The 23,529-nt window shown below is 40.7% G+C and overlaps 1 protein-coding gene across 7 annotated transcripts in view; it reads left to right on the top strand.

Moving 5' to 3' along the window:
- JAKMIP3 (Janus kinase and microtubule interacting protein 3) overlaps positions 1–23,529 on the top strand; it is a 278,385-nt gene that overhangs the window by 136,535 nt on the left and 118,321 nt on the right. For 5 of the 7 annotated variants that reach the window (XM_073595683.1, XM_073595682.1, XM_073595684.1 and 2 more), the window contains exons 4-5: positions 12,558–12,770; positions 22,508–22,627. In XM_073595683.1, the coding sequence (XP_073451784.1) occupies positions 12,558–12,770; positions 22,508–22,627 (333 nt within the window). The remainder of the gene's footprint in view (positions 1–12,557; positions 12,771–22,507; positions 22,628–23,529) is intronic. The other 2 variants (XM_073595686.1, XM_073595685.1) reach the window with 1 other exon arrangement.

Below are 23,529 nucleotides of genomic sequence, written 5' to 3'. Positions count from 1 at the left end.
GATTAACATGCCTGGCTTTACCTTCTCTGTACAATAGACTAGATAGAGCCACCAAACGTGGAAATAACTGGGTTTTTAAAGAAAAGTTTTTATGTGCTGATCATGCCTTTTGTGAGTTGTTCAGCTAAGATAAATTGTTCATAATTGTCAGCAGTTTCTGTAAATGTAGGAAAAAGAGTCTTTTAATATCATTTTGGTGGAGGATTTTTACAGCCTCTTTAAGAAAAATGAGTTATGTCCAACAGAGAAGCAAAATGAAAAATGTAATCAATAGGTTCTAAACCTGTTGCTGATCTTCAAAATGTGTTAGTTGAAATCAACCAATACAAACAGCCACTGGAATAATTCAACAGTATGTGATTTATAGGTGAACTCCACCCCAGAAATTGGTTCTTCAGCTTTCCATGTGTAGCGGGTGCTGCCCGCTGGCTTATGGAGTCATTGATTGCCCTCCCTGCCAATGTGGAGTTGTGTGGGATGAAATTGCTGGCGCCGGCTCCTCTACTTGCTGCTGATGCTGCCCAGGACATGGTGAGCCATGTGTTTCTACCTCCCCTCCTTGCAGCTGCCATGCTGGGGATTGGAGCGGCTGTGTTATACAGAAAAGAGCGGCGTGGCTGCAGGCTGCCTGTGTCACTTTTCTCCCTTCAATGAGCTGTGTAAACCCCCCCTCACTTCTGCTCCCCCCTCCCTCCCTTTCTGGCAGCAGGATCAGGTCCAATCAGGGGCAGAGCAGCCATTAAGGATACAAGAGTAACAAAGGAAACTGGATCTTGTAGTTCTAAAAGGGATGCAGCACAATACAAACAAACTGAGGACAGATGAGCTACGAACTACCAACTGTCAGGGCTGGCTCAGCCCTTTCTTCTCTGAGCTGGCCACTCAGCTGTTGGCTAATTGCCAGCTCTCATCTCTCTCCACAGTTAACCAGCTGTTGTGGATCTGCTCGTCAGTCCCGCCTACTTAAAGATCTCCAGCTCACTTCATTCCTGCCTTCGCCTTGGTCACATCACAGGAAACCATCTCCTGCATTCCTGTTTAAAGACTGGCTTTGCTGACATCCCTTCTGGCTCCTTATCCTGCTTGCTGTTCCTCTAATTGGATCCCTGACTTCTGGCCTGGCTGATTACCCGATCTAGTTACTGAACTCTGGCTTGGCTGATTACCCCATCTGATTACTGAACTCTGGCTTGGCTGACTACCCGATCCGGTTACTGGACTCTGGCTATGCTTTGACTATGTTTACTCTATTTACCTTTTTATTTTTATTAATAAACAAGTGTGATTTTAATGTACTTCTGTCTCGGTCTGGTTTATGGTTTCTGACACCATCCCGGACGAACCCCCATGTGTAGTGCCACCCCCTAAGGAACCACTTGATAATTTGGGGTTTTCTGTTCTGAGCCTCGACTCCAAGAACAACTGCAGCCTCTCTGACACACCTGGTTGAGTATAAATCACTGCAAGCATGTATAAAGGGTAAATACAACAATATAAAATACCCTTTGCCTGGCTGTGGATTGCTACCAGAAAAATGGACACACACCCATTTAATATTAAATTCACTTTATCTATTGATGCAAGTTTAGAATAAACAGCAGTAGAACACAAATGAGCACACACCGGGTAAATCTGAACACAATATGCTAGACAGAATAATAACTATACCAAAGTGACTAAGGTCAGGTTCTGTATCACTAACTGAAATCACTGCATGAATTAGCAAACCAGCAATAAACAATGCAAATATATGTTCAATGCAGTATGAATGATAATAATACTACACTGATTTAGAGTGCACTCTAACCACTTAAGGACCAGCCTCGTTTTGGATTTTAGGTGTTTACATGTTTAAAACAGGTTTTTTTGCTAGAAACTTAGAACCCTCAAACATTATATATTGTTTTTTTCTAACACCCTAGAGAATAAAATGGCGGTCATTGCATTACTTTTTTTCGCACCATATTTGCGCAGCGGTCTTCTAAGCGCACGTTTTTTGGAAAAAATTCACTTTTTTGAATAAAAAAAAAGACAATAGTAAAGTTAGCCCAATTTTTTTTTATATTGTGAAATATAATGTTACACCAAGTAAATTGATACCCAACATGTCACGCTTCAAAATTGCGCCTGCTCGTGGAATGGCGTCAAACTTTTACCCTTAAAAATCTCCATAGGCAACGTTTAAAAAATTTTGCAGGTTGCATGTTTTGCATTACAGAGGAGGTCTAGGGCTAGAATTATTGCTCTCGCTCTACTGGTCGCAGCAATACCTCATATGTGTGGTTTGACCACCGTTTTCATATGCGGACGCTACTCACGTATGCGCTCGCTTCTGCGCGCGAGCTCGTCGGGACAGGGCGTTTTAAAAAAATGTTTTTTTCTTATTTATTTTACTTTATTTTAAAAAAAAATGTCACTGTTTTTTTTTTTTTTTAAATTGCATAACTTCTATTCCTATTACAAGGAATGTAAACATCCCTTGTAATAGAAAAAAGTATGACAGGTCCTCTTAAATATGAGATCTGGGGTCAAAAAGTCCTCAGATCTCATATTTACACTAAAATGCAAAAAAAAAAAAAAGACAAAAAAATATGCCTTTAAGACATATGGGCGGAGCTGACGTTATGACGTCGCTTCTGCTGTCCTATGGTATGGAGACGGGTGGGCACCATCTTAGCCTCACTCATCTCCAGACCGAGGAAGTGACAGGTCCCGATACCGCCGGCTCTGCAGCGGTAAGCGGTGGAGGGCGCGGGAGAGCGGCGGGAGGGGGGTGGCACCTCTCCCGCCGCCGATAACGGTGATCTCGCGGCGAATCTGCCGCGGAGACCACCATTATCGGAAACACGACCAGCTCCTGTAAAGATGGATACCTCGGTTGTGGCAGCAGCTGCTGCCGTTACCGAGATATCCCTCTTAAAAGTGCCGACGTATATGTACAGGAGCCGGTCTGTAAGTGGCTAATGTATTAGTAGGGGGCATGGTGCAGTGTATCCTAAGAGGTACCTCTTTAACAAAGAAAAGAGACAAAAGGTCTTTGGGTACCAAATGTTAGGGGCAGTCTTTGGTCCTGACATTTTATGTTGGAGCCCGGTAACTGTCGGCATGCTTTAAGGCAGTCAACAAGGCCTGTAGGCAATACTAGAACTATAGGGTAGCTGATTAGGTAGTTCCAAAACACTCAGTCTCTAGAGGTGGTAGCAAACAGTGACCACAAGGCCCTCTCACCAGACCTAGACACAGTAGCAGAGGGTCCTTCGATCAGGTGTCCGCTCCCTCCAGATTGTCCTAGAGGAACAGTCAGAGTACCGAGGGGAGAGCTATTGAGAGGACCGAGCTGTGGCGTGCCATCCAAACAAAAGAGAGAAAAAAAGACTGTAAGCAAAAGCCCAATGCCATGTGTAAGACAACCATAGAGTACAGCGTGTGATCCGAGTGTGAAGTCACTGTCAGGATGCAGACCTGCTGTGCTGCCTAGTCACCACGGGCAACCCAGAGTGAGCGGACTCCTGATCAAAGGGACCTCTGCTGTTGTGTCACTGCGTGGTGACTGAGGAGAGGGGGGATAATCCTGGTAGTAGTGTTGGCACACTGGTAATTTCTTACCACTGGTGTGCCCACCCAAAATACATAAAAGCCAGCATGTGCTTCACCAGTGCCCATCCAAAACTGAAATGTGTTTGGTTATAGATGTACTTGTAACAAGCAAAAAAAATCAAGAACAATCTCTAGTGTTGGTGGCAGATATTTTCCAGTATGAGTATATTCAGAAATAGTAATTGGAAGGACATTAATTCATATTGGCTAACGGATACCTGTTCATGTTGGTTGAAGGATATCTGCCCATGTTGGCTGAAGGACATCTGTCTAGATAAGGGGCGTCTTGCTATAGATGTAGGCCATTTACATACCTCACGAAGCCTGACCTAAAAACTCACAGGGTGTTGCTAGGATGTTGCAAAGTGAAGCCCAGCTATTGCTGTTCACCTTCACCATCACAAGAGTGAGCTCTCAGAGAAAGAGCTCTATCCTGTGAAGGTGAAGATTACCAGCTAGGCCTCACTTAGCAACGCCCTAGCAATGTCCTGGGATTTTCAGGTCAGACTGCATGAGGTGCGTAAATGTCCTTCACGTTTAGCAAGGACCTTATTCAATTCTGGTTAAAGATACACAATTTGTTTTCATCTACAGATGTCCCTTATCTGCATAGGCAGTTTTTTGGTAAACGTGTACTAACCCTTTAAGAGAGAAACAGTTGCTATAATAGAGATAAATCTACTAACAGTAAAAAAGAAATCTAAGATCAGGTTGTGATGTTATGTGCTATTCAAAATACCAATGCCACCAGGGTGGGGGGAGCTACCTACTTAGATGATAACACTATGATATATATTTAGGTAGGTTGCAAGTCAGGATGTCCCTGCAATCATAGACAGTCCATAGGCTCCAGCGTTGGCAGACTGGACCCCTTCATAAAACACACGCATTTTAGTGCATTGAAGTGTTCTCGTTAGGGCGGCCCATTAATTTTAGACAGGCTTACAGCATATTTGGCAGCACAGCACTCTACATGCCACTGTATGAGGTGCACTGTACAGCAAGTGCATTAGCAGCTACTATATGTGTTTGTAGAGGGGCCATTCTAAATGAATGGCACTGCAAAGCACATTGTACCATGGGTTGTAATAACCCGCAGAAAAAAACTGCTTTTTAACATTGGTTACCGTAACAAATAAGTGTGAAGCCATTGTTGGGGCATCAAGTACCTTTCTGGAAATCCTCAGATAGAAGCTACAATTTGTACTTCTGCATACTAATTCTTAGGAATGCTTACAACAAATGGGCAAGGATGTGCAGTACAGAGAAATCACTAGATGTGGCACATTCTGGTATTGCAGAAAAAGATTAAGTCTAAACTTTTAGACACACTCTCATCAGCATCAATGCATTTCTTCCTGGATCACAGAGATGATTACAGTCACGCAATAACTTCAAATAAACAATTTACTGATGTTCCATGCAGCTTGCCACTGTTGGCCACAACATCCCCCCCCTCTGCAAACAAGCAATATGGCACAAGTGTTCCACCGCTACATGAACACAGTTATTACAGGACTATGGACATACTGTACATGTAACATGGAACTTCAGGTATTTCAGTTTTTGACAGACTGGAGAATGGGTAAACCCTCTCTTTTTATTTGTGTCTGTGTCTTCATTAAGTAGGTTCTCTACCATCTCATCTTCTATCGACAGCTGTTACTAGGAATGCAAGTAAGCCCCCATTCACATTTGAACATTTTTTCTGTTCATTCTCCTACACCTGACTACACTCAAACATGCAGATTCCCTTTCTTTCTAATTTTCTCTGTTCACACTTGAACCCTCAGTTGCCCTACACTCAAGTATATGAACTTTTTTTTTTAGTGCAGTTAGGTATATTTGGCCTCATGAACTTAATTTGGAGTGCAGGTACTGGTGATGGGCAGACAGGCAGAGTGATCAGTGACAGTCCAGGTACAAGGCAGGCAAGGCTGAGAAGATCTGTAGTCAAAAGGCAGGCAGTGTTCAGAGAATAGTCCAAGTTCCAGTCCAAGGTCATAAACAGGGGAATCCAAACACGAGGGCAGACAAAGAGGGAGCTTGAACCACGTGTAAAGAACACTATCACAAGCATGAGACTGCAGACTTGGCTAGCTTAAATCAGGTTTGCTCTCCACCCAGAGACTGGCTTCATCAAACACTTTGCAGGTGGACAGGCAGACAGGGAGAATGTATCACAGCTAAAACCAGGATGCTGGAATGAGACCTGCAGCTGTCATGGAACAGGAGCGTCCAAACGCACCTGACAAGCACCTGTAAATATGTGATGTGTGCATCTTGATGCCCAAGGAACTCCTCCACCCCTATAGATCTGCTCTCCACCCCATGCTTAGTCCAAAACACAAATTCCTGAACACTTCAAAATCACCAGGAATGCGCTCTGCTCAGATGTGATTGCAGGCTCAGGAGTAATCTCTCTAACAAAGAGACACAGGAATTTGTTCATATTAAAGAGATTCTCCCAGGGGCGTAACTACCACCATAGCGACCCATGCAGGCGCTATGGGGCCCGCAGCCGAGTGGGGCCCAGTGAGCATAAGAGTACCGCCGGCACAGTCTCCCAGCCAGGGGAAGAGAGAGGAAAGGAAGAGGCGAGCTGTCCGTATCAGCAGAGAGCTGAATTGCCCGATGTAAGAGCTTTCATTAGAACTTCCAGTGTTCCCGGGGCTCACGTCACATAGCTCCACCTTTTGGCCCGGTGCCTTTGATAGACAGAACGCCGATCCAATGCGGGACATGTGACGTCATCAAAGGCGTCGGGCCAAGAGGTGGGGCTATGTGACGATGAGCCCCGGGAAGACAGGAAATTCAAATGAAAGCTATTACAGTGGGCAATCCCGCTCTCTGCTGATCCGGGTGGCTTGCCTCTTCCTCTGCATAGGTGGGGCTGTATTGGGCACAGGTCACACTGTATTGGGCACAGATCACACTGCATTGGGCACAGGTCACGCTGTATGTGGCACAGGTCACGCTGCATTGACACTAGGACAGCTGTGGGGGGGGGGGTGCTGTTTGCAGGAGGGCCCCATACAACATTTTGCTATGGGGCCCTGCTATTTCTAGTTACGCCCCTGGATTCTCCTCATTTCCTGTGACAGGAAGTAAAGGGAAAATTCCTCAACAGAGGCACATAGTGCATCAATAAACCTGACAGAGTTTACAAAAATTCCTCATTCCATCCAAAACTAAAATATAAAATGATTTCAATTGCATTCCATTTTGTTCATTGTAAAATTAAATTTTTTCCTATATTGTCCTGTGGTCACATGCCTGCCATGAAAATTGCTTCTATAACTTATGACAAGACTAAATTTATAGATCTAGACCTTTTTAACATGGAGAAACCCTTGAAGTTATTTTCTGGTCTCAGGGAAACCTTGAAAATAATTACTTTTATCTACTAGTCAACTGTACATTGGCATGATGGTCAGTGAGAAGAATGCTCCTAGGGCAGACCATAGATGATGTGAATTTCTTTCCTGCAACCACAGACAGTTCTGATAGGGGAATCCCTCCTGCTGAGACATTATATTCTCCCAGCAGGAGGAGGGGGGAGTGGCTAGTGGCTATAGCAGCCATTAGCGATAATCGCAAGCGAATCCAGCAGGCTGGTTGTACCCAAGTTGATTGATTGATCAACTTGGTTCGTTCAACCTGCCCACACACGGTTCGAATTGTCTATGGCCGGCCTTACACTTGACCCCAAAGATCATTGGGGTCAGTGGTTACTTATCTGAGAGGCAGAAACTGCTCACTTCCCATGGAACCCCTAGCAACCCATCGAGTGTTCCAACAAACCTTGTTTAAGGAAGGCTGATCTAGACCCTCTGTATGCATATGGAAACAATATTTTGAAAGCATATTTCCCAGACTTGTCTTACATTATGAGATTTGCAGAAAATGTGTTGTTTTTCCTTGGACAATAGTGATTTCCTTGCAGATCTCCACGTGGTTGCCTATGTGTGATAGTTCTCATAGACATCGCACAGACACACTGAGCTATCCCAGTATATTTCTATTCCATTTTTACAGGTATAAGCTGCTTATCGTTGTTAACTTCACTGTGTTCTCTGTATGACCCTGAAAGTATTTATTATGCCAGAAACTGGATTGAATTAAGCAGGGATCTGCTGCTTTGTGTGCATTCTGCTCAAGTTTTGCACAGTGTCACAGTGATTTAATTATTCTTGGCGATTATGATGGTAGATTACCTAGTTTACTAAGACAATTACACTTTCCTTTGTGTTACTACTTAGTCCAAGAGAAATTGTAGAATATTTTAGGTTCTTATTTTTTTCATAATAAAGTTTGTCTGAAAATCATTTTTGATGTGTTTTTTTTTTTATACCCGGTGTAATATTTGGTGTGATATTTAATTTTGAGTTGTTTTGTTTCATATTTTCATGATCATCTTTCATATCCACCACTGTAAACATTTGACAGCTCTATTTTACAAGCCTACATTAGAAGATCTAAGAAGGCCAAACCTACATGTAAGAATCCATCCTGAGCAGTGAATGATGCAAAGAAGTAAAGCCGCCTGAGGAAGTAGATGGGCACCAGACTGTCTGTCAGTGAGATGGTTCCTTGAGAGACTGGTTTGGCAGCTCCGAGAGGGAAGAATTGTTGCTTGCTTCACATAAGTGGGTGTCTATATATGCAAGGATTGGCTGTTGAGCACAGAAGCCACTTACCTCAAAGAGGTTGGGAGAGCTCTTGCAAGGTGTGTTTGCGTATTCTAATGATTCTTTGATGAACCAAAAGCAGCAGTAGTAGTGGGAATCTGTTATGAAGAGACCATCCCCAAAGCTAAGAAAAGGGCATGCATGTACTTCCAGTGGAAACAGCTAATTTTAGCACGGGTAGGCTGCTTGCATTTATAACCCTACTCCTAGTGTGCTGTTACCACACTAGGCTAGAGAATGCTTATGTCAGGGTGGAGCAAAGCTTCCAGGCTTTCTGACCTTTCAAATCAACATTTCCCACAAGAGCAGTTGGCCATCAGGTATTTACCTGCTTCTATAGACTTGAGATCATCAGCCTGTCCAGGCATATCTAGCCTGATTGATTAAATATCATCTTATGTCCATGGGCTTCATGCTAAGTGATTTGAAGAGATACTGTTTGTGTTTTAGACAAATGCCATTTTACTGGTGGTGTCAGAAGTTGACATCTAACCTGTCCCTGAGGTGCAGATATGCCTACCACGCCCAGGATTCCTGGACCTCCACTGGCTGCAGAGGTAAAGAAAAGAATGTTGCACCTTAACAAAATCCAAACTCGAAACAGGACAAGTGGATTTACATCAGTATTATCTGAGATGAACAGATATCTGTTATAAGACCATGAGCCTAATTCGGGTTGAATTTGAGTTGGGTCCAATCTGGTTTGCCTATCTCCACTGGTGGCACTGTCAATGCAACATACTGGAGATCATTGCACCAGTATATACACTCTGCTTTATGTATTCCATGGCACACTTCTCCACTGTATACACTCTCTGCTTTCTGTACTATACTCCATACTGCTCCACTGTATACACTGCTTTATATACTTTGCTCCCCACTGCTCCACTGTACCTATTCTGCTTTATACATTGTATTTTAGGCTTCTAACAAATACATAAAAGACTGTTGATTATTATTTTGTTTTTAAAGGTTAATCTTGAGTGAGTGCCAGAAAATTGTAAAAAAGGCAAGACGTTTTGTATAAATTGTTGTAGGCTATAATATCTGTCATGTTTTGTTTTTTTCAGCCTTGGCTAAGGTTAGGCTTTAATCTCCATAACATATTTGTGTTACAAGAACCTGAGTTGTAAAGACATGCATGCCAACCATGCAAAAGCCATACACAATTTATGAACATGATAGGTGATTGTAGCCAAGATTTGTGGATTCACAAGGGATAGTCAGAATGTAATTTTCAGATACATCTAGAAGGAGGGCATTGAAGTGAAAGTAGAACTATTGCCATCTGAAAACTTATTTTGATGTAGAGGCTGCTGGTTAAAGGATGTTTTCTGCAGTACCCCCCACTTTCACACACCAACACATTCCATTAGCTTATTTGTTTATTTATCCCACCCCCCACCCCCTTTTTTTCCCCCCTTCCCTTAAAAAAAGTTGGGCATTTTTTGTTTTTCCGTGACTAGTTTTACACAATTTTCAGCTTACCATAAGGGAGCCAATAGTAGCTCCCCTCCCCGATGACTGATTTGTGGATAGTCTACTGGATTTGCATTGTCTGTGAATCCGCTGATCCCTTTATGTATCTGGATTTTATCTACTAGTTGCCTACAATTGTATTCTGTATAATGATGTAAAACTTATCATCTTTTATTGTCTCGCTGTCATGGAAACTGCCTTTTTTGTTAAATGAAGAATTTGAAAAAAAATAACTATGGCTTCCCATTAAAAAATGTACTGAAGCACTGAAAGTATAACTTAGGACAATTTTTTAAATTTTGGACAGAGTGGTGAGGGGTTAGAACACCTTCACCCTCTCTATTTTTCTGTTTATCATCAAAAGTGAAAGTAAAAGAAAATCCCAAATTTTGGGTTGTCCCCAGAACAGTAATAGAGGGGAAATCTTCCAATGGGGACACTAATTCTGGTGACCCGGGGAATTAATTCCTTTAATTGGCAGGGATTTACTCTCACTTCCTGTTTTGGCTATGGGACAGGAACTGAAGGTAAATCTTCCAAATGGGACATAGATGGCTATAAATTGACAGGGGTTTTAACTCTCCCTTACTTTATCCAAAATGAAAAAAAAAAGTTTTGCCTATAGTTCTACTTTAATCATAAATGACTCTGTTCATCGTTTTCTGCTAGTCCCCCTGCAAAGTCTCACAAATACCTGTTGATTCTACCAGTGGAGTCCACTTAATGAAGCTTCCTATGATAGTATGGCAACAATGCTGCACTGCTCTTGAATTAAGAGCAGAGTTGACACTGTCATGTAGGATGTGCCTGTTTGCACTACAATGGGATGAATAATTGTTGCAGGTGGCATGCCTAACAGCATTGTAACTGCTTATTCACAAGCTTGTAGCATGTCATTGAGCTAGGGGTGCCACAACATCCATTTAAACCTGAACACATATGAATTGCACAGGTTCTGAGGCTAATTTATTGTAGATAAGGCACCAAGTGAGTTTAATTTCCACCTTAATCAGTCACAGAACCTGTGTAATTAATATGTGTTTGGGTTTAAAGGGATGAGTTGGCAACCCTACAATGGGCACCTGGCCACACCTAGTCCTGCCCCCTGCTTTCTGGATTGACAGCCTTACCTCTAATGCTGAAATCACTGTGAGCTACAGTTTCTAGAATAGGGAGTGTGTGAAGCACAAATAAAGAAGAATTTGGAAGAATCATGGAAGGTAAAGGAAGTTTTGGCTTGCTTAATAAGGCCTGTACATAACACGGTAACCGGATTTTTTACTTGTTTAGACTGTCATACATGAGAAGTACATTTTTGGGTAATCAAGGGGAATAGTGATATTGAAAACTTCCAAGCCGCTGTTTGAAGTAAACAGCGAGCCACCCATTTCATAATTCAATGAGCAGGTGCACAGTGGTGTACGCTGTTCTACTAGATAGCAAAAAGGACCTCTTAAATTTGAAATTTGGCTAAAAAAAAACCTTCCTTACAGCTTCAAACATATCAATTACCTGTAATGAAGTATGTTCCGTGTTGTGCAGAGGTCTCGGAACCTCTGGCACTGCTATGGTTAACAGTTTGGGGTCTTCAGGCAGAACAGCAGTACATATGGTCAGATGGGCACATGCCCTTCCTTACTGCTACATTGAGAAACATCCTTTTATTGCTCTCACGGCCTTTAACACAATCTGTGAATGGGGGAGAGTCTGATCAGTCACAGAGCTCTCTCATTCACAGATCGTGTTACCAGCAGTGTAACTAATGAAAGAACTCTTCTCAATTGAGGAGAAGAAAGAAGGAGGGGGACCCATCAGACCATTTGTACTGCTGTTCTGCCTGAAGCCCCATCTGTGAACCATTGTTGTGCTGGAAGTTCAGAGACAGGAAGAGGACCGGCCTCCCTGCACTGAATAACAGGATGCCTGGACATCGTGGTTTATACTGCATTACAGGCAAGTGATGTGACTAAAGCTGTAGAGAATTTTTTCTAGCTAAACTTCAGCTTTAAATCTGTTTCTAACATATAATAAACACCTACATGTAAGGCATATTTAGCATCTGCAAACTAGGTCATGGTGTCTCTATGCCACGTTTTCCTATTCTAATCCATGAAAGTATGACGCTGGGACATATCTGTATTAAGCCCTAAATACTTTGAGAGCAGGCTTACCTAGAGGTATCTCCATTTATCCTTATGTACAATAGGGTGTCCAGACTTGTGAAAAGGCACTTGAAGACCAAAGGGCAAACTGCTAACTCAAAAACTAGGAAGCAAGGAAAACTCTTAGGTCAGTGTCTCTCGATGTTTTTGGATCTGTAAGGCACTATAAGAAATACATTTGGCCAGTGCCCCAAGGGACTTGTTTTATAATCATTGGACAAAAAAGGAAAAGCGGTTGTGTTGAAACCAATTTGTTAATGTTTTTCATTTTAAATTCTACACTGAAAAACGTTGGGATTCTGGTTGTTTTCAAGAACATTTCCAATATTTGCCTCTCTTATTCTGTAAATGTGGTCAATGAATCCTACATCTGTGTGGTCATCAAAGTTTCTTTATGGGTATGATACTAACAAATTTAAACTGTTAATTGTTTTAATTTCATTCAGGCTTTTTTCATATAAGTTGGTTACCCAACATCGGTAAAACGGCACATTTTATGTTCTAGATAGTATTTAATTTAGGAAGTTGTATACAAATTCTTACATGGTAATATGGTCCTCAAAGATCACTAGATGAGTCCAGCAAGTTGTCCTGCATATAAGTGACGTTTCTTCTGTTCTCCTTGTAGATGGATGAAATTAAATTTAAGGACAGAGCAGTCTACATGCTGGAGAAAGAGTTAGGTGTGCAAGCCGGCCATACCCAAAGACTGCAGCTCCAAAAAGAGGCTCTAGATGAGCAGCTTACCCAGTTCAAAGAGTCTGACCGTCATCTGGGTAGCCCAAAGAGAGAAATTCCTTTTGCAAGTGGTGCAGGAGAAGCTTCTGATCCGGGGAGCCCTGTAAGGATTCTGCTCGCTGGCTAACAAATCGTCCTTTTAACAATTTTTCACCCTAAACTTTCTTGCTGTGTTGCTGTTTTGTGTAGGGTAGAGCACATTTTCTTACAAAATAAGTATTTTTGAATTTTAAAATATCATATGAGGCATATTTTTTTTCTTGAGTATATGTGTTCCTGCAGGACTAGAAAATGACTGTCTTCGGCAGGAAAGTCCTCTATCATTTCACTACATGCTTGAAGCTGCAGAAATCTCATATCTGGATGAATGCCCCTGTTGCCCTTAAAGTGGAAAACCTTTCACTTTCTACTGGGTGACCGCTTCTAATGGTGTCCTCATTTTACTAGGAAAGTACTTTTATGCCTGTGTCCCCATCAAAGAGATTTCCCCTCACTTTCTGCCACCTTCAGCAGATCAGAAAATTCTTACATAGTTACATAGTAGGCGAAGTTGAAAAAAGACACCAAGTTCAACCTATGTGTGTGATTTTATGTCAGTATTACATTGTATATCCCTGTATGTTGTGGTCATTCAGGTGCTTATCTAATATTTTTTTAAATTATCGATGCTCCCCACTGAAACCGCCGCCTGTGGAAGGGAATTCCACATCCTAACCGGTCTTACAGTAAAGAACCTTCTACGCAGTTTAAGGTTAAACCGCTTTTCTTCTAATTTTAGTGAATGGCCACATGTCTTATTAAATTCCCTTATGTGGAAAAGTTTTATCCCTATTGTGGGGTCACCAGTACGGTATTTGTACATTGAAATCATATCCCCTCCCAAGCGTCTCCTCTCCAGAGAGAACAAGTTCAGTGCTCGCAACCTTTCCTCATAACTAATTTCCGCCAGACCCTTTATTAGTTTTGTTGCCCTTATCTGGACTCTTTCCATTTCCAGTACATCCTTCCTGAGGACTGGTGCCCACAACTGGACAGCATACTCCAGGTGCAGCCAGACCACAGTCTTGTAGAGTGGAAGAATTATTGTTTTATCTCTGCAGTTAATCCCCTTTTTAATGCCAATATTCTGTTTGCTTTGCTTGCAGCAGCTTGGCATTGCATGCCATTGCTGAGCCTATCATCTACTAGGACCCCCAGGTCCTTTTCCATGCTAAATTCCCCCAGAGGTTCCCCCCCCCCCCCTGTGAGTAGATTGCATTCATATTTTTGCCACCCAAATGCATTATTTTACATTTTTCAACATTAAACCTCATTTGCCATGTAGTTGCCCACCCCCATTCTAAAAAATTAAAGAGGTTCTAACCTTTCCCCTACTTTATTGAAAACTGGAAAATAGCTTGGGCTTGTGCTCTAAATTAAATCTGACATTTTCTTTCCCACTTGCCCATCTATGTTCCTGACAAGTGCTTCACCCTCATTTGAATTTGGCATTGTTAATCACTCGTTAAGTATTTATCAGTAGAGGTGATTGATTTCCATGTCAACAGTAGTACTTCACCTCTGACTCTCAATGTCTTCACCGCATCCCATTAACCCTAGAAGGAAATGTGGCTTTGATGCTGTCAGGATGAAGAAAACACTGCTTGATCCAATACAGAGGTGGCAGGATGCCTCAACACTCCCGACTAGGAGCCGTTAGCGAATTTCATAAGTTGTATATCATGTGATCAAACCTAATATGAGGAAAGGAAGCCTGTCATTTGAGAAATTCTGGGGCTGCCATTGGTGACCTCTTATTCTGAAAATGCTGGCCTGGAACAAGTATATAGATAGGTATTTGTGACCTTTCTTCAACTTCTCTGATCTTTATACTTGTTTTGAGTCAGTGACTGGAAAGTGTTAAGCCCAGCATAAAAGTCAGGCCACTGGGATTAGTGGTAACAGCACAGCAGCACTGCTATTTCTTTCATGACAGGTTCAATTTAAGGAATATTTATAGCCATAACTTTGTTTTTAATTTTGGATAAAGTAAGGAGTATATATTCCATCAGGGAGTTTTATATTCATTTCCTCTCCCAGAAACACAGCAAAAATTAAGAGGAGATCTCTTCAAAGATAGAGAATATAGTCTCATTGAAAGGGATGTCCCCATTGAAAGATTTCTCCTAACCACATTCTATACTGAAGACAATTGCCAATAGTACCTATACTGTGGATGAATCTCCTCAGTGGTGACACAGAGAGCATTAGGTACCTAAAATAGGGTCTAACCCATGCCAACTCAAAATCAAATCAAATCTAAATCAAAATGTTTTAGCTTTAATACACTTTATGTTAGAGGCTACAATATATACAGTATATACTATATATATATATATATATATATATATATATATATATATATATATATATGTATATATATATATATATGTATATATATATATATATATATATATATATATATATATACACACACCGATCATCCATGACTTTATGTATGACCACCGACAGGCTAAGTAAATAACATTGATTATCTCATTACAATAGCATCTGCAATTTGGTAGTATATATTAGGCAGCAAGAAAACATGTTGTTCATGAGGTTTTTTTTTTTTTCCATGAGGTTGATATGTTGAAAGCAGAAAAAATGAGGGCGGATGTTACTATGACATGTACCACCTCCACCTCTTCATGGAAATGGTACTCCCTGATGGTAGTGGCCTCTTTCAGCAGAATAATGCACTCTGCCACACTTCAAAAACGGTTCATGAATGGTTCGAAAAACCAAAAATTCTCCAGATCTCAATCCCATCGTGCATGTGTGGGATATACTGGAAAAACCCGTCTGATCCATGGAGGCCCCACCTCCCAACCTACAGGACTTAAATGATCTGCTGCTGGTGGATTGGTACCAGATACCACACACGGCATGTCTTCAGAGGTCTAGTGGCATCCATCCCGAGGGGTCAGGGCTGTTTTGGCGGTAAAAACTGGACCTACTCAATAATCGGTGGATGGTCATAAAATTATGGCTAATTGGTGTGTGTGTGTGTGTGTGTATATATATATAGATATATAGATATATATCTATATATCTATATATATACTTGTAGCTATGCTGCTCTAATCTATACTAATTCACTCTTCAATTTTTATGAATCTTAAGTGATCATGACGTTAACAATACAATCATAAACAAACAGCATGAATATATAACCATATAGATGCAGGGTTTCATTTTTGTAGTGTTCCCTTAAATCTTGTTTAACGGGCAGTCTAATTTCAGCTGCTTCAGTGCAAATTGCAGACTTCATCTTCTAGGTTTGCTTATACAGTAACTACAGCAAAATATATTACAGGAAATATGCTTCCAAAGACTCGTCCTTCTTCTACATTATTCAGTTTTGAAGATATAAATGTAACTTATTTGTAACTTTGATTTGGTAAATTCCAAGATGTAACGCCTTGGCTTCAGATGCTACCAGTGCCAGATTTAGACCTTGGGGGGCCTGGGACACTTCAAGACTGGGGGCCCCTCAACATAGAAATTAAATTATATGACAAATAAAAAAGTGAACTGAAGCAAACGGTTCACCACATTTGTTCTAAAAAAAATGTTAAGTTTTCCGAAGAGGACATTTGTCAGATTTTTTTTTCTCAAATTGTATTGACTGTATGAATACAGTCAATAAAAGATAATTGGAACTGGCAAGTCATGGTTATACATCACACTACAATATTTACAAAGAGTCATTCTGCCTTGCACTTAGCATCGGCTAAAACTCATCAAACTGTATCATCCTGAGGAAACTGCTCTCGACAGCCAGTAGGCCCAGAGCATTCAAGATGGCCATAGACATTTCAAATCTTGGCTGGTTCAGCAGGGACCAGCTGAGATTCGAACCATGTATGGGCAGACTGATTGTACCCAAGTTGATCCATAGATCGACTTGGGTACAACCAGCATGCTGGATTTTTACATGCGATCATTGCCAGTAGATTTAGCTGCTAGCAATAATCACTGTGCTCTCCTGGCAAGCACGGCAGTGCTAATTTTGCCGACTAAAATCTATTCGCCAATTAAATTAACACTATTTGATACAACTAAAAGAATTTAGATAACTAAAATACCAAAATTAAAATTGCATTTAGTCAAAAGCCTGTGACCAAATAGAAATCGAAATTTGACATTTAAAATAACACTGATTATATATATCACAACAGCTAAATCTGTGTCTGTAGTACATGTTCAAACCTTAATACCATAAATAATAACATTTTATTAGATTTTTACTCCAGCAGTATATAATTAGTTTGGAAATTCTAGAAAAATGCTTAAATAATGCATTACAATTTAAGTAAACCCATTCGATTTTAGCAGACTAAAATGATTTTAGTAGAATAAAATGTACTAGAGGTTTTAGTGGACTAAAATATGACTAAAACTAAAACAAATCAGATGACTAAAATATGACTAAAACTAAAATGGGATTTTAGTCAAAAGACTATGACTAAAACTAAATTGATATTTGACATCAAAATTAACACTGCTCCCCCCCCCCCCCCCCACGCGCACCAAGAGAACAATAGCTCCAAGGCAGGGATGCCACCATCAACACTAATGTTGGGGAATGATGGGGAAACCAAGATGTTTTCTTTCCTGCAAACCATAGTTGCAGGGAAAGAAAATCATATCATCTATGGCTGGCTTAAAGGCTAAGTTAACTTTTTTTTTTTTTTTACTAAATTTCAGCCCCTCTATGTACCAATATAGCATTAATGTACTTATTTTGCAAAAATAAGCTTTCCCTTTATTCTACAAATGCTTACATCACTCTCTTCATAGCTGTTTAAACACACTGCTTGATTACTTCTGCCTTACTTCCTGGACAGACTTTAGGTCAAAACACAGGAAGGAGTTGACCAGCTGAGGGTGGATGATGCAGGGTGTGTGCTAATGAGATCAGCTGGTCAACTCCTTCCTGTGTCATGTTCTAAAGTCTGACCAGGAAGTAAGGCAGAAGTAACCGAGCGGTGTTTTGAAACAGCTATGAAGAGAGGGAGGTAATACGGTGTAGAATTAATGGAAAGCTGTTTTATTTTTGCAAAATAATTACATTAATGCTATATTGATACATAGGGGGGCTGGAATTTAGTAAAAAAAATAGAAAAAGTGAACAAAGGTGAACTTAGACTTTAAGCCTTTCATGGGTCATCATGGTTCTCAGATAATTCTCAATCAGTGCCAATTTGCTGAACGACCTGGAAAGGTATCAGCAAGCCCTTCATCATGTAAAAAAAACTTCCTGTTGAGATGGATTGAGACATAACCGGAGCTTGGCAAAGGCTGCAAGCTGAACAATTTCCTCAAATACCACAAAACTGAAGGCTGGAGGGAAAATAAGTTTCATTTTTTATAAAGGAAGTCTTTGGCTCCCCGTGGCAGGGGGGCCACCTCTGGCAGGGGGGCCCGGGGCAATTGCCCCTTTTACCCCCTTATAAATCCGGCACTGTATTCTACAAATTTGTCTCTGCTTGCTTTGTGCATACCATGTCTTGTACATGCTTTGTGGCATTTTTCGTAAGGGAGTTTTGTGGATTCCATTTTCTATTGTACATATTTTTTGAAAACAAAATAGTAGATTAAATAATATTACATTTTACTTTTTGAATACATGCAGCGATTGCTAGGTAATCAGAAGTGTAAAGTCAAAGCTTTAGCTTTCAAGCACACCTGTACTTTACTTATGCAGAGCTACATGCACAGCTACAGGTTGACTTTAATGCCCCCCTCCCCAGCAACACATACTCTGCTCTCCCACTGCTCCATTCAGCCGCTGGGAGTAAGGAAAGGAAGCCCGTTGTAAACTTCAAGTTACTTTAGCCAGAGTTTACACAGGACTGTGGACTTTCTCACAATGTGACAGTACTGGACCATTGCCAAGGACCAGCACTTTTATATACGAGGAAGGGGAGGGCGTTACATGCTCTCCTGTACCTGGAGTTACTCTGTATTTTCCTAGTCCCAGGCAATTAAATGGAACACCTGGAAAAGAAAAGGAAAGGTTGATGGGGAGGGAGGGGCACTAAAGCAGAAGGATGTACGTCTTGATGGTATTCTGCAGCTGGACACTGCTACCCAGTGTGACTTTTCTATTACATTATATTATATTACAACAATAATGCAGGAAAAAGTGAACACTGTTATCCCAAAAATGTCTAAATAATACCCCCTGCAAAATAAGAGATATTATACTTACCTCTCTAGTGGGCAGCAAATTCTAACTTCACTCTGCTGAAGGTCTATTCAGCTGGAGATTCTTCAGCTTCCAATGCTCTTCTGGGTTTGTTGGAGGCCTGGTTCCCCTCTGTGATCGTTGATATTTTTTGTTGGCCTCTATGGTAGTACTGTATTCTTTAACGACATAGTGCTAGCATATAATGGAACCACTGAGCACAAGGGGGATAACCAAAAATCCAACTCTCTTGGAAGAATCTATGGGACACCCAGAGCACACCTAGATGCTGAACATTTTTCAGCCACTATAGTACTTCAAGAGTGTGAAGTTAGGACTCATTGTCTTCTGGGGAAGTAAGTATTATCTTTTTTGCATATATATATATATATATATATATATATATATATATATATATATATATATATATACAGTGGGGACTGAAAGTATTCAGACCCACTTAAATGTTTCACTCTTTGTTATATTGCAGCCATTTGCTAAAATCATTTAAGTTCATTTTTTTTCCTCATTAATGTACACGCAGCACCCCATATTAAAATAAAAACTGAAATATCACATGGTCCTAAGTATTCAGACCCTTTGCTGTGACACTCATATATTTAACTCAGGTGCTGTCAATTTCTTCTGATCATCCTTGAAATGGTTCTACACCTTCATTTGAGTCCAGCTGTGTTTGATTATACTGATTGGACTTGATTAGGAAAGCCACACACCTGTCTATATAAGACCTTACAGCTCACAGTGCATGTCAGAGCAAATGAGAATCATGAGGTCAAAGGAACTGCCTGAAGAGCTCAGAGACAGAATTGTGGCAAGGCACAGATCTGGCAAAGGTTACAAAAAAATTTCTGCTGCACTTAAGGTTCCTAAGAGCACAGTGGCCTCCACAATCCTTAAATGGAAGACGTTTGGGATGACCAGAACCCTTCCTAGAGCTGGCCGACTGGCCAAACTGAGCTATCGGGGGAGAAGAGCCTTGGTGTGAGAGGTAAAGAAGAACTCAAAGATCACTGCGGCTGAGCTCCAGAGATGCAGTCGGGAGATGGGAGAAAGTTGTAGAAAGTCAACTATCACTGCAGCCCTCCACTAGTCGGGGCTTTATGACAGAGTGGCCCAACGGAACCTCTCCTCAGTGCAGGACACATGAAAGCCCGCATGGAGTTTGCTAAAAAAACACCTGAAGGACTCCAAGATGGTGAGAAATAAGATTCTTTGGTCTGATGAGACCAAGATAGAACTTTTTGGCCTTAATTCTAAGCTGTATGTGTGGAGAAAACCAGGCACTGCTCATTACCTGTCCAATACAGTACCAACAGTGAAGCATGGTGGTGGCAGCATCATGCTGTGGGGGTGTTTTTCAGCTGCAGGGACAGGACAACTGGTTGAAATCGAGGGAAAGATGAATGCGGCCAAGTACAGGGATATCCTGGAGGAAAACCTTCTCCAGAGTGCTCAGGATCTCAGACTGGGCCAAAGGTTTACCTTCCAACAAGACAATGACCCTAAGCACACAGCTAAAATAACAAAGGAGTGGCTTCACAACAACTCTGTGACTGTTCTTGAATGGCCCAGCCAGAGTCCTGACTTAAACCCAATTGAGCATCTCTGGAGAGACCTAAAAATGACTGTCCACCAACTTTACCATCCAACCTGATAGAACTGGAGAGGATCTGCAAGGAGGAATGGCAGAGGATCCCCAAACCCAGGTGTGAAAAACGTGTTGCATCCTTCCCAAAAAGACTCATGGCTGTATTAGATCAAAGGGGTGCTTCTACTAAATACTGAGCAAAGGGTCTGAATACTTAGGACCATGTGATATTTCCGTTTTTCTTTTTTAATAAATCTGCAAAAATGTCAACAATTCTGTGTTTTCTGTCAATATGGGGTGCTGTGTGTACATTAATGAGGAAAAAAAATGAACTTAAATGATTTTAACAAATGGCTGCAATATAACAAAGAGTGAAAAATTTAAGGGGGTCTGAATACTTTCCATCCCCACTGTATATATATATATATATATATATATATATATATATATATATATATATATATGTAACTTTGTAACTTTCTTTCTTTGTTAAAGTATGTCCTCATTTGGTGGGATTTTTAAGGCAATAAACATATTGATTTTTATAAAACCATGTATTGAAAAAATTGTATCATTAAAATTGTTGAAAATTTTCTACAATTTCAATGATATATTTTTTTCAATAAGTGATTTTATAAAAATCAATATGTTTATTGCCTTAAAAATCCCACCAAATGAGGACACGCTTTAAGAATTATATTCTGGGATGATGGCAATTCCACCCACAATCATTTGAGTCTATCTATTTAACTTTCTTCTTTTCTAATATAATAGAAAATTCACTCAGGATGTGGCAGTGTCCACTGAGAAGGAGATATTCACTTTTAGTGTTCAGGTCAACTTTTGGGATGAGCTAAACACAATCAGTGCCAATGAAGTAGTATCAGTGGCTTACAGTCCCATGCCCAGAGAGGCACTTGGTGCATACCTGGTTTGTGGCTTGCTTACATAGAGTAGACATCCATGTTTGACATTCTATTTTCTAGAGTTTTCATTACTTATTTTACTTGTTTCATTACTTACTTTCATTACTTATTTCATTATTTTTCATCAGTGTCTACTGTTTTCATTGTTTTGGTGGGAAAGGACACCATTTTTGCTTAAGGAAAACCTCGCTTGATTCTAACAGGACCTGTCAGGACAGCTGCCATCCCATGTTGAAGTCTGCCCCTGCCTGACTCCCCGGAAGCGATGGCAGTTTAGGTGCTGGCTCGTTTGTGTGATGCTGCTACTTTCTATATTCATATATACTATGTGATCATTTGCCTCCAGTTATTCTTAGAATCCTGTTTTTTTATTACTGCTTATTGAAAGTGGAATCCATCGTCCTTGCTAACAGATCATGCAAGCTTTGCTTCTTTGCTTTAGTGTTGTGTGCCTTGTTCCTTTATTTGAGAGCTTGAAAAAAAAACCCAGTCTGGGTCTGCAACAAGGCATTTTACAGCTTCCATCACAGCTTTTTTTTTTATTTGCATAGCTGACCTCTACAACCTACTTCTGAGGGTTATTAACCCAAAGTCTCTCATGCACCAGTTGTATAATGATGATGAAATTGTGACCAATTCTAGAGCGACAGTTCTTTGGGGAAACCAACCATTAATCTGTATATGACAATACGGAGCCAGAATAGGTAGCTGGCTTTATGCTGTAGGGAGTCAGTTGTCTTTGAAGGCAGCTGTATTTCATCAAGAATATAATTTTGCTGTTGCAGAATAGAAAAGTCTTTGGGTGAGTACTGTGGTTGAAATGTCATTTGTATTTTAGGTAGGATGAGAAAGCTTTATAGATGTCGGTGATTCCAATAGTTTGTTCATTTGGTGTCTGTGGCTTCTTTGTGCTTTCATGAACATACATTTCCCCCTCCCTGATGCCCCCTGTTCCATATGTGTCACATGTCTGGTTCTTGGTTGGGGGTGTCAATGCGTTTTTTGGAGTCTTTGGCTTTGCTGCCACATTAATCACGAGTTCAGTTATTTGCAGTGGGTCTTTGTTTCAGGAACAGCAGTTGGATGAAAAGGATGCTCGTCGCTTCCAACTTAAGATTGCTGAGTTAAGTGCAATTATCCGGAAACTAGAAGACCGCAATGCTCTACTGTCTGAAGAGAGGAATGAACTGGTATGTCTGTCTCTTAACAGGATGCATCCACTGAATTTAGCAGTAAATACTTTCATTTTAGACCTATGAATGTGCTTTATAATAAGCCCCTTTTAAGCTACTACATGCTAAGGTGTTTCTCTTTTTGACAAGAGTTTTGCTTTGCTTAGAACAGCAATCAAGAGATATGCCAAGTTGGAATATTTTAGACAATATTTGTCACCAGCCACCTTATTTTCCTCTTTGAAAGAGTCATCGTATCTTAAAGATGCAATGTTTTTTGGTTGTGCAGGGTCTCCTTTATTGAAACATATAATGAAAAACATTATTCCGCCTTTATACAGTATACCCACAGTAATGAATGGAAATAGACAGCTCCTATTACATAGCGTCATTAAACAAGGTGTAAAAACCATTTTCTGTAACTGATACGCATTCATCAACAAAATCAATGCTTGAGTTGAGAGGACCTGAACTGTGGAAGCTATTTAGACAAAGAGAGCAAGAGAGCAAAGGACTAGTCACCAGTATTCAATGTAGGCTTCCTGCTGCTGATCTTTATTCCATTACTCAATTACCATGACTTGTTCCGTGACTTTGTGTGGAAGGGGTCAGCTTGGTATGCAGCTAGCAAGCAATTGTGCTGCAAGTTTGAAAATGACTTGCTAAGCTATTGCTAGATTTGCCAGGCTTCACAAGTTTGTTGCACAATTGCAGCAAGTCAACATTGCAGGACTCCAGATCAACTTTCATTGCAAACATTCTGCAAGTCTGTAGCAAGTTCTGGTTCAGTTATGTTGTGCAATAGTCATCCCACCACAGGGGGCACTGTGACTTGCAGAGAATTTGCTGTAGACTCACCACTGCAAGGTTGCTCTTGCAATGCAAATTTGCTACAAATTGGAAAAGTGTCAACTAGAACT

The sequence above is a fragment of the Aquarana catesbeiana genome, linkage group LG08 (genome assembly GCF_042186555.1).
Source record: "Aquarana catesbeiana isolate 2022-GZ linkage group LG08, ASM4218655v1, whole genome shotgun sequence".
NCBI classification, from domain to species: domain Eukaryota; kingdom Metazoa; phylum Chordata; class Amphibia; order Anura; family Ranidae; genus Aquarana; species Aquarana catesbeiana.
Note: the sequence above shows the minus strand (reverse complement) of the source record. Positions and strands in the feature narration are given on the sequence as shown.